Here is a 14614-nt window from a genome sequence, read left to right as displayed (position 1 = left end):
CTGGCATTGTCTGACCAAAGGCCTGGGAAAAGCTTTTCTCCCCTCCCCTCCCCTCCCCTCCTCTCCTTGGATGGCCAATGTCTGGGCAGTTGCCCCTGCTGGCAGGTACAGTCCCATTCTCCCATTCTCTCTCTCCGAGGGGCATGTTTCCACCATCCTACCTCAGAGCCAGAAGAGCAGTGGGGAGGCAGCCAGGACCCACAGGGCAGGCAATGGAAGGTGCCAGAGCTTGGTGAGCATGTAGAGGATCCCACAGTGCAGAGCTCACTGTTCTCTCTCAGTGGCCAGCCCCCACTGTTTGCTTTCCATTGCCTCCAGGTCAAGAGATGGGGGTTGTGGAGGAAGGCTCCGTGTCCCTAAATTAACAACCAAGCCAGCCCAAAGTTCTCTCTTCATCCTCTTTCCTGGGGGTTCAAAAAGAAGGGAGAGGGGGAGGCAGCCCAGCTGAGCACACGTTGGAATCTAGTTTGTTTCATTTTTAATTGGCATTCTGGTAGACGAGAGCATGGTCTCCTCCTCAGACAGCTGGTGACAGGAAGGAGCGGGGCCTGACCTTTCTGGTCTGACAGTAATGAATGAGATCTCTCATCCCTGAGAACAGAGAAGGGAGACCAGAGAAAGAGCAGGAGCACTGCGAGCAGAGCGAGAACAGGAGGGGGGCATCCCTGACACCAGCTCTCCAAGAGTGACCAGAGTGCAGATCTGTGAGAGCTAGACCAGAGAGATCTCTAGGTTCAGATCATCCCAGCCTGGCTCCCGCTAGTGTCCAGGCCAGATGAACTTGCTGCAGAAAGCTCAGGGTTTGAAGCAGGGGTGGAGAAGACTCCAAGGATCCCAGCAGGTGGGGAAGCCAAGGGGTGAGAGAGAAAAGGGGTGACACACTCCTCCCAGGGCCTGCCCAGAGCTGGATGAAAGCTCCCAGCCTGTGGATCCATGATACCCTCAGAACCAGAGGAAGTGAAATACTAAAAGGACCAGGCGCACGAGCAGTTTTTCTCTACACGGAGTGCTTATTAATAATTCCAGTGTCATTAAGGTGCTTGGCGCTCAACAGGCTGGGAGATGCCTAGTTTTCTGAGAGATGCAGCCTCTTTAGTCATTACAACATAATTAACAATGCTGCCCGGGGCTCCTTCCCCATGGAGTTTCCAACTGTCATGAGCGGAGAGAACATTAAGACATTAAGAGAGACAATGCCCACCCCAAATAAGCTCACTGGATCACTCATGTCTAGCTTGCATACCAGGTTACAGCCGCTTTTTGAGGTGACTGAAACATCAGCAGGGTTGTCAGTCAATATTCCCACGTATTTCTCACAGCGCTGGGAGAGCGGGTGCGGGAGGAGGGTTGGAAGAAGGGAGGGCAGATTCACCAGCATGTTGTGAAGGAAGTGAAACTGCTGGCAGTTTCCTCTGAAGCAGCTAGTGCCGGCCACTGTCAGAGACAGGTACTGGGTTAGATGGACTGTGGGGCCAACCTTTTCCGGCAGGGATACTGAAGTGGACCTGATGATGTGGTGGGGTAGGGAGTTCAGGACCACTGGGCAAATCTGGCTGGCAATCCCTATTTTTTGTGTCTTTCCAGTTTTCTAAACATCTTAAAAGGGAAAAGGTCTCAGAATCCACAGCTCCTTGTGGTCTTATTTGCTTACTCCCCGGATTGCTCCTGTTCCACATTTGTAGTCTTCCATCCCGCAGTGCAAGTGCTGTAAGATGGCCCAGGGAGATCCACCCTTGCCAGAGCTGCTCAGTGCCGCTCCCACAGAGCAATCACAAGCAGCAGATGGGCTGATTTCAGTGTTAACGTCTCTCTCCGTTGGCACTGGGGGGGGTGGAACCAAATCCAATCCAATTAAGGGTAATTACCATTCAGCCCAGCAAACTGCAGGAAGACAGAACTCACTTTCTCCCAGTCTATTAATAGCTGTCAGCAGACAGAGGAATCCTGCTGGGAGCCAGGAAGCTAGAAAGTGTTGGGAGGAGGTGAACTTGGAGATGTGCTGTTGCTCTGTGATGGTCCTTTCACCATTTGCTTTGCACAGGGAATTATTTTCCCCTTTCAGGATGTAGCTGTTTCTTTGACAGCCATTTGTGAGAGGGGAGTCTGCTGTCTCAGAGGTGTGGGAGACAGGTAGCTTATTTAACTTGTACTTTCCAAATGGCATTGAGGTTGCTGCAAGGGAGGGTTTGTAGTGAGTTGAAGCATTAAGCCTGCATTTCTAGGGACATGAGTTCAAAGCCTGACCTAAGTCACTAGCTGAATGAATTGGTTGATTTGTTGTCATGACTGACAGCTCCACTCCTCAGGACCCGGGGGACCCGGGTGGGGAAAGCTCATCTGTGTGGGAGACAGCTTCTGGGCAGGTTTTTTGTAGGGATGTTAAAATTGGTTAATTGGCTAGTTGAGTAACCTCATGAATTCTTATTGGTTACTTGACTATTCTGTAGTTCCCAGAGGTGGGGCCAGCAGCCAATGTGCTATGGCCTCACTCCTGAGGAGCCCTCTGCCACTCTGCTCTGCTGCCTCTGTATCAAAGGAAGCTGTGTGCATGGCGGGGGGGCGGCAGGCAGGAGCTGGTCTGCAAGGGGAGCCAGTTTAAAAACCAGCTCCCCTCATGGACTGGCTGCCTGCCACCCTATGCTGCTGCCTCTGATAAAGAGGTAGCAGTGTGGGGTGGCAGCAGCCCCTGTCAAGAGGGGTCTGAGCTCCTGGACCTCGAGTGAGTCAGAACTGAGCTGGGCTGCCTGCCTGGCTCCCAGTACACTCTATATGCTGAGCCGCAGCAGGGGTGGGTCCCAGACCCATCACAAGCCAGGACTGAGCCAGGCTGCTGGCCAGCCTGCTAAAAAAATTACTGGGAAGGTGGATCAGAGGGAAATGCATGTAGTCTATAGCATTAACCTATACGCTTTTGCTCACCAGTTAATGGACTATACTATTTCATCCCTAGTTTGTTCCACTCTAGGCCAAGCCCTGGAGAGCTCTAAGGGCCATCACAAACCTAGTATCTTCTACTCCAGCTGCACAGCCACTACTTCAGCCTGCCTTTTCCAGCCTAATCCCAGCACAACGTATATATGCAGAAACTCCACCACCAAGAACAAACCCCTCCCCAGCTCATGCAGTTCTGCCGCTAGGAAGAGGGAGAGAAGAAATTACCCATGATGTATGTTAGTCATGGGTCTTAATCCACTGCTGGAATCGCTGAGCCTCATTTGCATACCCAATGAGCTGCCATTTTTGCAGAAGGGGCTCTTGCGCCAGAAGGAGCTGTCTACTCTGCCCCTTCTTGCACAACAAAAACCCTCTTGCGCAATGCTGTTATTCCTGAAAATAATCAGCGTTGCGGCATTGCACAAGAGGGTTTTTCTTGTGCAAGAAGAGGCAGTGTAGACAGCTCCTTCTGGTGCAAGAGCCTCTTCTGCAAAAATGGCGGCTCATTGGGTATGCAAATGAGGCTCAGCGATAGTCTATGCTTAGCCTCATTTGCATATTTCTCATGCAATAAGCCACGAGTGTAGACATAGACCAAGCGGGGAGTGAGGAGCAGAAGCAAAGCAAGACTGGGAAAATGTTTTGCCCTGAATTTACACTCTGTTGGACTCTGGCTGCTAGGGTCAGTCTCTGCTTTTATGGGCAGAAAACCCACCCTATGAAGGAGCGTGTTTCCAAGGTCAATTGTGCCCTGCTGCATCATTATGTCAGTGCAAACCCCACAGGGGAGTCACCCTTAATTTTGGTGACTGCTTTGATGTGGGGCGTTGCTGCTGTGGCTGAGCAAAGCAGCCTGTTTAGGAGAGGGACAGAGGCCATGGATTCCTTTTTCCTTGGTTACTGACACTAGTGAGTCACAGGGAAAGCCCCTCTGGGAATTTCCTGTCTCTGCTAAATTGATTCCAGCTACTCCAGTGTTCTGTGTGCCAAGGGATGAAGCAGCCGCTGCATTAATAGTGGGAGCTGCAAACTCAACAACCAAACATCTGGGACAGCCCAGGCTGCTTGGGCATCTTGTCAGGACTCCAGTGGCGACTGATATTGCCTTGTACCTACATTTTCCTGGACAGATGAGCAGGAACTGCTCGCTGCTCGTGTGCCTGAGCTATTGCAACATGCGTTGTGCTTTCACTGAACTAAGTGAAGAAGGGGAAGGAGGGTGCAGATTGGGGTGCAGGGACAATGTGTACAGTGGGGGTGCTGAGAGCCATTGAACCAACCTGCACACATGGTATCTAATGGCAACCTCTTTGAGTCAGGGTGTGCAGCAGCCCCCCTAATTTTAGCACCTGTGGGTGTTGGATAGAGAGTGCAGGCAGAATTTGATCCATGGGTTGTGTTTAAGCCACTACAAACCCGATGGCACTTCCTCTTCCTATAGCTGTACACGGTACCTCAATGGCTCCACACACCTTCAGGCACAGTTCTGCGGGACAGATGGTATCTGCTATGCTCCCTCAGCCGCACAGAGAACCCCCACATCCAGGGCCTGTCAGGCCAAGGAGGGGCTATTGGGGGACCGTAGCAAAGAGCATAAGAAAAGCTGGAAAGTCTCATTTGAAAAAAATAAAAGAGAATTCAAAAGGCCAGGGACTAGGCAAGTCTGCAGCCCTGCTGTTTCCTGTGCAGGTCTCTGTAGGAGGTGAAGGTTAAGAAGTTGGGTTGATGCTGTGCACCTCTGAGTCATCTGGATATTTATCAGCTTTCTGTAATGGCAATATACGCTCATGTAGGGCATTGCCAGCGATCATGCAGGGCCAGGGAAGAGGCTTGTGGCTCTCTGAAGCAACTGGGACTAGGTAACACTGCCTCAGTGTAAGTCACATGGGCAATCAGAAGCTCAAGCCTCATCCGGACTGGCCAGCCAAAGTCTTTTACGCCCTCTCAGGATCTCAAAGAGTTGCAGTTCTCATTACAAGTCTCTCCTGTCCTCTGCCTAAAGCTGTTTTCCTCCAGTCTCCTGCCCCCATTAGAAATGCTTCCTTATAGCAAAAAATATTTTGACCCCTAAAAAAAATATATCCTTAGAGACACACAGAGAAATTTGAGATGGAGAAAGCCCTGTTAGGTCCCATCTTGCTCAGCCCACCTGCATTGTCCTCAAGAGCCGGGCTGGCTCTACAGTTGTGGTCCATAATGTTGATGCATGATACTAAACCTGAATCACAGCAGGGACCCTGGAATGCTGGAGCATTCCCCCTCTCCCTGAGATACAGTAGACTCAGGACAATCTCGTTGTTTGATGTTAAGTTCCATTGATTTTATGCTGCCCTCAAACCTCTTTTGGATTGGCAATGCATCATTCTACCATAAAAGCTTGACAGCTGGATTGAGGACAACAGGGATTTTTTTAACCCTGGAAGGAGTGGGCAGCAGGACTCAGGAAGAGAATGAAACTGTTGGCACTGAAGAGGGAATGAATTTCATCTCCCCATTTTCTGACAAGGGTAGAGGAGACTTTACGTTTCAGTTAATGGGGTTGGATTCCTCATTTTCCACCCAACAACTGGCTGCCCCACTGTACGGTGTCATAATATCTGCTACTACCTCTTGCACTGATGGAAGCATGCATTAGCTGGATAATCAGTCAAATAGCCAATACTGAAATGCAATGCATTATCATTAGATTTCTGAGTCAACACCTAATTGAGATGAATGAGCCAGTTCACCCTTCTCTGCAAACTCAGTCAGACATCACTACATCATGTATACTAGTTTCATATTTTGGAAATTATTTTAGCAGCCATAAGGTATAGAGGCCTTTTTATAAAAAATGAAAACTCAAATACTGCAGCAGAATTATGCAGCCAACTCAGAAAGAAGGCAATTATGTTATAATTTATGCAGCTGCATAAGCTCACTATATATGGAGCACTGCCTACTATAGTCTGTTTCGTAGGACTTTGTGCAACCTAGTTTGAAATGTCTCAGATGATGGGACTCCCAATCCTTCTCTTGAGAGATATTCTGGCATTTAACAAAGTTCAGCTGGTAGGAATATTTTCCTGATGTTTCCTCTAACCCTCTCTTTTCCTAATTTCATCCCAATTATTCCTAGTTACAGGAGTTGGGCCCCTGCCATTTTGGGGGTTTATACCCTTCAGATATTTAGTCTCCTGTAATGTTTAGACTTTTCAAAGAATCAGTGCAGTTGTTCATCCCATATCTAGTTCACATCTTCCAGATGCCAGCTGACAGACACATGGCTCTTTGCCATAGCAGACCTATAGCTAGTTCAGTGCTTCTCAACTTTTGCCACCTCACAACCCCAAGGCTATGTCTACACTGGTGGGTTATTGCGCAAGCTTATCTTGCGCAAAAGAGCATCCACACTGGCCAGAATGCTGAGCCCTTGCGCAAGAAAGCATGCACACTGGCGGGACGCCGTTACGCAATAACTTGGCCCCGGAACCACTTCGACCATGTCAAAAGGTCACCAGCGGCGTCTGTGGGCATGTGCCGGATCCCTGCTGGGTAACACGCTTAAAGGAACCCCTGGGCAGCCCTTTTCCTGCGGCTGCATGCAGAGGCACCTCATTGAGGCATCCAGACACAGAGCCATGTTGCCCAATTCAGCCTCTGAGCAAGTTCCCCTGGGCACCATCGCTGCCTTGCTCACAGACATGGAGCTGGAGGACCCCACCCAGCAATGTCCCATCACGTCCATAATTGAGGCTGTGGAGGTCCTTCTGCAAGGACCCACACTGCTCCAGGAGGAACTGGAGACCGGGCAACACACGCTCGATCAGATGCATGCAACAGCTGCACTCGAGCACCCCCACCCCACCACCGACAGGCACCTGTGGAGCCACAACCCCAGTGGGGACTGGTGGGAGCGCCTGGTGCTGGGACAATGGGGCGGCCAGCACTGGGTGCAGAACTTTAGAATGCGCAGGGAGACATTTCATGAGCTCTGCACCTGGCTCGCCCCTTTGCTCCAGAGGCAGGACACCCGCCTGTGCCCCATCATCCCCGTGGAGAAGAGGTTTGCGATTGCCCTGTGGAAACTGGCCACCCCAAACAGCTACCACTCCCTGGCGACCAGTTCGGGGTGGGCAGATCCACCGTCGGCACGATCGTCCAGCAGGTAAGGCCCTCCGTGGACCACGGGCTCATCCTGGGGGAGGGAAGGGGCCAGACCGGGTGGGGGGAGGCTGTAGGGGCAGGGGGAATGCCCGCACCCAGGGAGTCATGCTGTCCCTCCTGCACACAGCCCCGCTGGTGATGGTGGTGGTGGGAAATCCCAGGGGGCAGAGGGCCCTGGCCTACATGGGGGGAAGGGTCATCAAAGGGAGGGTGAGCACACCCCAGGGGCCCATGTACACACTGTGTCTCATTCCATGCATCCCCTGTGCTCCCATATGCCCCCCTGCAGGTTGTCCATGCCATCAATGATGTGCTGCTCCAGAGGGTGATCCGCCCCCGTGATGTGGACACCACCATTGCCAGCTTCGCCAGCCTCGGGTTCCTGAACTGTGGGGGAGCCATAGACAGGACCCACATCCCCATCCGGGCACCAGAGCACCGAACGACCCGGTTCATAAACTGGAAAGGCTACTGCTCAGTGGTGCTCCAGACGCTAATGGACCACCAGGGCTGATTCCAGGACATTTATGTGGGGTGGTCCGGCCCAGCCCACAACGCTCGCATTTTCAGGCACTCAGGCCTGTGCCACAGGCTAGAGGTGGGCACCTACTTCCCGCAGCAGGAATTCACCATTGGGGATGTCAGGATGCCGGTCTGCATCTTGGGGGATGCGGCCTACCCCCAATGGCCTGGCTGATGCGGCCATGCACTGTCCAACTGGACCACAGCCAAGCCACCTTCAACACCCACCTGGACCGGGCCCGCAATCCTGTGGAGTATGCCTTTGGGTGTCTGAAGGCACGGTTCAGGTGCCTCCTGACCCACCTGGACATGGGGGTGCAGCACATCCCGGAGGTCATTTCGGCATACTATGTGCTGCATAATATTATTGAGGGAAGGGGGAAGGCCTTCCTCCCAGGGTGGATGGCAGGTGAGGGCCAGGCCTACCAGAAGCCCCAAACGGCCGCCACCTGGCAGACCAACCGCTATGCGGTGCAGGTCTGGGAAGCCCTCTGGGTGATGCTGGACCAGGCCCCACAATAGGCTGCCCCTACACCTCTGACCACAGGGATGCTCCCATGCCCCCACTTCCCACTCCCATCACCACCCCTTCCCGCCACCCTTCCCTCACTTCCCAATAAATAAAATGCACTTGCTTTATATAAGGCACTTTTATTTATATGGGGAAGGGGGCGCACTGTGGGGAGGTGGGAAGAGGGGGCCCTGAACTGGGAGGGCCTCATGTGTGTGAAGGGAGACCTCTCCCACTCCCGTGGGTTCGGGGGCACCTCTGCCCCTTGTGCCGGGTCGGGGCAGGCTGCACCAGGAGGTGCCGATGTTGGGGGGCCGCAGGATGGGGCACGGGCACGTCAGGGGGCAAAGTGGGGGGAGGACTGGGCACGTCAGGGGAGGAAACAGGGGGCGGGCTGGGCAAGACGGGGGGGCAACAGGAGGGGGCCTGGCCACGCTGTGCTGCGACGCAGGGCCCATGAGCTCCGCAGTGGTTCCCAGGAGGGCGTACATGCGGTCACAGCGCTCAATGTACTGGCCCCATACCCGCTCCTGCCACTCCTCGTCAGCACAGATTTTGTTCCTGAGTGAGCGCTCCATGCACTCGATGGCACAGACGTGGCGGCAGAGAAGGTGGTGGCGGTCTTGGGTGCGCTGCAATGAGCCTTGGCTCCTCAGTACCGGCAGGATGGGGCTGGAAGGTCCCTCGCTGGCAGGGGGTCCCACTGGCAGAGGAATCAGATGAGAGTGAGATCATCAGTGACCCCTGCCCCATGGTGTTCCGGGCGCCCCGTGCCCTCTCATGCCACCACACATGCCACAACGCCTGGGGACAGGTAAGACTGGGGTCCCAGGCATGTGCTGGGTCTGGCAGCTGTGTTCGTGTGCCACTTGGTCTGGCTGCACAAGGTTGCACATGCTGCGTGCTGCTGTGCAGCATCCAGCCGGGCTGTGCCATGTGCTGCACCCTCTCCCCCACCCCATGGCCCCCCTGCACACTTGTAAGTGGCAGCTGCGACACTCACCAGATGATCCCTCACCAATCTCCGAGAAGACCTGGGACACATGGTGGCTGCTGTGCTGGGCTGGTGGGCTCTGGCTGCGATCATCCTCCTCCTCCTCCTCTTGGTGGACCAGTTGCCCTCCTGCTCCTTCTCTGCATCTGTTGGCTGGACCACTGGGGTGGCCAGGGCTGAGTCCACTATGGCCTCCAGGGTCTCGGCCCCCTTGTCGGCCAGGATATTGTGCAGGCGGTGGTTGTGGGGGCAAGCAGTGGCTCCGCTGCCCCCACTCTCGCTGGCCTGCATGTAGCTGAGCCGCAGGTCTTTCACCTTGGCCTGGACCTGTTCCAGGGTCCGGACCAGATGTCCCTGTGCGGCCAGTGCCTGGGCCATGCGGGCAAATATGTCCGCATTTCACCTCCTGGATTTGGGATTACAGAGGGCCTCCTCCTCCTCCCAGAAGTCCAGGAGGGCCTGGACCTTGGTGTTGCCCCAGCATGGAGCCCACCGCTTTGTGCCTCTGTGGGCTTGCTGCATGCTCTGGGGTGGCTCCTGGGTGGGGCCTGAGGGACCTGGCTGTTGCTCAGCAGTGGCCATCGCTCCCTCTGGCAGCTCCAAGGGCCACATGTGGCACCTGGCTCTGCTGGCTGCCTGTGCCTTTAAAGGGAGGCTGGCTACAGGGAACCAGTGAGTGGTGATTGGGCATACGGAGCATTGGAGAAGTCACCTGTGTTTTTTTCTGAGAGGCCAATTCTTGTGCAAGAAACCCCTGCCAGGGTTCCACACTGCCCTCTTGTGCAAGAGCGCCTGCGCAAAACAGCTTACACCTGATAGAAAACAGCATAGCTCTTGCGCAAGGAGCTGCCTCTTATCACGCCGTACTGTACATTTACTTGCGTAAGAGTGGGTGGGCGCTCTGTGGATTCTTGCACAAGAACGGACGTACTTGCGCAATAACCCGCCTGCGTAGACATAGCCCAAATGTGGGAAGCCCAGTGCCATCTACTCATACAAAAAGGGAGGATGGTTACAACTCCCAGCTGGAGAACTCATGTCAGGTTCATTCTTGTATTCCTTCTACAGAAATCAGTCCTTCCAGTGCCCCAAATGAGGAAGGTATATCGCATTATTATACATTGCCTTTTTTTCCCCTACAGTCTTATTTCTGACTGCTACTTATGCTGCTTTTTTGCTTAAAGGGGAGGCTGTCAAAGAGATTAAGCCCAAAATGTGACCTTCTGTATCTTTCAGTTATCCTCTGCGTTGGTGGGCAATGTCTTGTGGCATCTGCTGCTCCACCTCGCTTTTTAATTCCATCACCATGTCCAGGAGTAATTACATCAAAAAAAGTCAGCTGCTAATTGTTGTCTAACCAGGGAATCGTCGGTGTCACCCAGTGATAAAATTTATTCCCAGTGATGTTGTGAAGATTACTTGGTTGGTGGGCCCAATGCTGATGCTTTTTTCTAAAAAGATAGGCTGTAGCTTGAACAAGATTTAAGACTTCTCTGAATTATGGCTTCTGTTATACAAGAAATCAGACTAATTTATCACAGTAATCCTTTCTGGCTTTCTAATCTATAAACCCTAATTTACATGAGTAGTCCCATTGAACTCAGTGCATCTGATTCTCATGCTGGTGTGAGTCAAAGCCATTCCACTGAAGTCATGTTAAGTGAGAGGAGAATCTACAGAGGTTTATCTGCTGCCCTCATCTTTGTAGTATCTGAGCTGTTAATGGCCCAGTGGAAGAACTCTGGAAAAGTGCTCAGAGGACAGAAATCACTAGAGGCCAGACTCTGAAACTCCTACTCAAGTTGCACAGTAACTTGTCTCCCAGGTAGCCTCATTGGTTTCAGTGGAATTTCCTGTGGTGAAAAAGTATGGCAGAATCTGGCAATATATAAATATTGTATAAAAAACTATCTTTACAATCTTGCCAGTCCCAACCATTCTAACTAATAAGTCAGGCCACAAAACAGTGTGATTATTTTAAAATGATTAGATTTGTAGATCGTACAGTTTGGGGGGAGTTCCCCCTTCCTGCTTCCTGAGCCTTTAAGATACACTAAAGTCATGTTTTTAAGCTTTTCTACATTACCATGAAGGTCGGGAACATATTTATTTATTTATTTAATGAAAGGGAAACACCGGCTATCCCTAGACTTACAATAAAATCACAGGAGTTGGCAACACTTATTATTATTCATAGCTTCACTGATTCCAAGGCCAGAAGGGATCATTGTGATCATCTAGTCTGTCCTCAGGGCAGGGGGACTGTCCGTATGTTTGTGCATTGGTCAGCACCAGTGTTAATAAAGACACTGTCAATCCATCTGCAAATCTTGTTCTTCCTATTTGTACCAGGAAATGCTAAAATGATTAAAATGATTGGAGAAAGGCGTTAATTTCTCTCTTTCATCTTGTTCATAGAATCATAGAACCATAGAGCTGGAAGAGACCTCAGAAAGTCATCAAGTCCAGCCCCCTGCTCTAGGCAGGACCAATCCCAACTAAATCAACCCAGCCAGGGCTTTGTCAAGCCAAGACTTAAACACCTCTAGGGATGGAGACTCCACTACTTCCCTAGGTAACCCATTACAGTGCTTCACCACCCTCCTAGTGAAATAATTTTTCCTAATATCCAACCTGGACCTCTCCCACCACAACTTGAGACCACTGCTCCTTGTTCTGCCATCTGTCACTACTGAGAACAGCCTCTCTCCATCCTCTTTGGAACCTCCCTTCAGGAAGTTGAAGGCTGCTATCAAATCCCCCCTCACTCTTCGCTTCTGCAGACTAAACAGACCCAACTCCCTCAGCCTCTCCTCATAGGTCATATGCTCCAGACCCCTAATTATTTTGGTTGCCCTCCGCTGGACCCTCTCCAATGCATCTACATCCTTTTCATAGTGTGGGGGGGTCCAGAACTGGACACAATACTCCAGATGTGGCCTCACCAGAGCCGAATAAAGAGGAATAATGACATCTCTGGATCTTCTGGCAATGCTCCTCTTAATGCAACCTAATATGCCATTAGCCTTCTTGGCTACAAGGCCACACTGTTGACTCATATCCAGCTTCTCATCCACTGTAACCCCCAGGTCCTTTTCTGCAGAACTACTACTTAGCTGGTTGGTCCCCAGTCTGTAACAGTGCTTGGGATTCTTCTGTTGATTCTTCTGTCCTTGTTGAACCTCATCAGATTTCTTGTGGCCCAATCTTCCAATTTGTCTAAGTGACTCTGGACCCTATCTCTGCCCTCAAGCGTATCTACCTCTCCCCCTCGCTTAGTGTCATCTGCAGACTTGCTGATGGTGCAAGCCATCCCCTCATGCAGGTCATTAATAAAGATATTGAACATTGGTGCATTCCTCACCATCTTGTGGACAGTCATTTTCACTGTTTTGTTGAGGGTTCATACCCTTCCACTATCCCTGAAAAAATAGGGTGTTAACTAGTCACAACAGCACTACTGAAACCAAACAGGCAATGGACCAATTATTTCAAGGTGGAGTTGAACCACCCACCTAGGGATTAACAGGGAGATTAAGCTGCTAGGCTTCTGCTCTACCAGCTCACCATGTCCACAGAGCCAATAGGCTGGGGGAGCAGATCTGAGCATGTCTGGCAGTGTCCTCTGACCAACATCCTGAAGTGGGGCTGTAGAAGACCAGTGCCTTGTTGGGGTGGAGGCTCTTTGTTGCATCTGAAAACTTAGATTAACGTACCTGGATCCGGGCAATAGCTATTTTGATAGAAGTCCTCCTGCCAACATAGTGCTATCTACACTGCAAAAAATTAGATCATTAGAATCGTGTGAGTTCTGATGTGGACTATCCAACATACATGGCAGAGAGGCATTGCTGGCACTGGATGGCATATATCACATTAGAGGATGTGCAGTTGTATGAGCCCCTGATGTTGTGGCTTTGTGGTTAGGTCCTGTGATGGTGTCGCTTGTATAGATACGTGGACAGACTTGGCAATGAAGTTTGTTGTAGGGGTGGGTTCCTGGATGAGTGTAGCTGAGATGTTGTGGATGGCTGCTGGAAAGTATTTGCAATTGTACATTGGCCAAACTGGACAGTCTCTACGGGAAAGAATTAATGGATGCAAATCAGATATCCAAAAAGGCAACACACAAAAACCTGTTGGAGAACACTTTAATCTTCCTGGACATTCATTAATAGATCTCCAAGTCACTGTTTTGTTTCAGACCAATTCCACAAGCCAAATACACAGAGAAGGATTGGGACTTAACTTCATGCAGGAGTTTAATTCTTATGCTAATGGTCTGAACTGGGATATAGGATGGCTCGCACACTATCTTCAACCTTTTAACGTCTTAAACAACCAACCAAACAATGGCGGTTCTAATGGTTCCTAACAGCTTCTGGTAACTATTTGCACTATCTACTCGCTGTCTCTTTTTCTTCCTTTCCTCCCCTTTTTCCTTCTCCCTCCTTCCCTCATTTAATCTTGGATCTGGACTTATTGCACTCCGGTCATCTGAAGAAGTGGGTTTTGCTCAGGAAAGCTCATGATACCATCTACATGTTTTGTTGGTCTTGAAGATGCTACTAGACTACTTCTTTTATTGTGATACCTGTGTCTAGTGTGAACACTGTTATCTTAATATAAAGGTGCCTTATACTAGTGAAGTTTATTCCCCTTCCTGAATGGGCAGAGCTATACTATTTAGCTGTGTCTAGACTGGCCAGTTTTTCCGGAAAATCAGCCGCTTTTCCGGAAAAACTTGCCAACTGTCTGCACTGGCTGCTTGAATTTCCGCAAAAGCACTGATTTCCTACTGTAAGAAATCAGTGCTTCTTGCGGAAATACAATGCTGCTCCCATTCAGACAAAAGTCCCTTTTGTGCAAAAGGGCCAGTGTAGACAGCTCAGATTTGTTTTCCACAAAAAAGCCCCGATCGCAAAAATGGTGATCGGGGCTCTTTTGCAAAAAAGCCTGTCTAGATTGGCCACGGACACTTTTCCGCAAAAAGTGCTATTGCGGAAAAGCGTCCGTGCCAATCTAGACACTCTGTTCCAAAAATGCTTTTAACGGAAAACTTTTCCGTTAAAAGCATTTCCGGAAAATCATGCCAGTCTAGACGTAGCCTTTGGGTTGCCCCTGCTCCAGGTTTTCCTAGGATCTTCCCTTTTTGAAGGTAGTTGTCCCAGGAAGAATGCCAGGGAACTCCCAGGCGCTGGCTGTTGACCAGTGTATGGGGGACAGGATCAGCTCATGTCCCAGTTTTTTGTAGCCTCAGAGGTGACAACCCTATAAATAATACTCAGTGGACACCTATGCAGGGAGCCACACGAGGGGCTGCATTGCTCTGTCCCGGGACGCTGCAAGCCCGGCGGGCCTGTGGATACAGCGGAGGGCCGAGCTAGGCTGTGCCGCCGCCCGCGCAGCCGCTGAGCAGACCCGTGCCCGGTGCTGGGCCGGGCCGGGACACGGGTGGGGGCGGCTCTGTCACCTGTCGCACCATAAGCCCCCCCCCCTTCCCAGCA

At 51.2% G+C, this 14614-nt stretch overlaps 1 protein-coding gene and 1 long non-coding RNA gene across 2 annotated transcripts; one reads left to right on the top strand and one right to left on the bottom strand.

Moving 5' to 3' along the window:
- Nucleotides 1-1773: 1773 nt before the first annotated feature.
- LOC142827660 (uncharacterized) lies at nt 1774-3316 on the top strand. The gene is made up of 2 exons (XR_012902369.1): nt 1774-2130; nt 2966-3316. It is a non-coding gene; the product is annotated as an uncharacterized LOC142827660 (long non-coding RNA).
- A 4936-nt stretch (nt 3317-8252) lies between these two features.
- On the bottom strand, nt 8253-12489 carry LOC142827709 (uncharacterized). Its single transcript, XM_075923191.1, has 3 exons — nt 12472-12489; nt 9117-9513; nt 8253-8816 (listed from the first exon to the last, which is right to left on the bottom strand). Exons 1-3 carry the CDS (start codon nt 12487-12489, stop codon nt 8254-8256), a joined length of 978 nt encoding a protein of 325 aa, XP_075779306.1. The 3' UTR covers nt 8253.
- Nucleotides 12490-14614: the final 2125 nt, after the last annotated feature.

This window comes from Pelodiscus sinensis, chromosome 3 (genome assembly GCF_049634645.1).
Source record: "Pelodiscus sinensis isolate JC-2024 chromosome 3, ASM4963464v1, whole genome shotgun sequence".
Taxonomy (NCBI): domain Eukaryota; kingdom Metazoa; phylum Chordata; order Testudines; family Trionychidae; genus Pelodiscus; species Pelodiscus sinensis.
Note: the sequence above shows the minus strand (reverse complement) of the source record. Positions and strands in the feature narration are given on the sequence as shown.

What these genes read in the sequence shown, in the direction of transcription:
- LOC142827709 (XM_075923191.1), bottom strand. An exon ending in GATTGGTGAGGGATCATCTG is followed by an intron (nt 8,817 to 9,116) that starts GTGAGTGTCGCA and finishes TTCCTCTGCCAG; the next exon opens with TGGGACCCCCTGCCAGCGAG.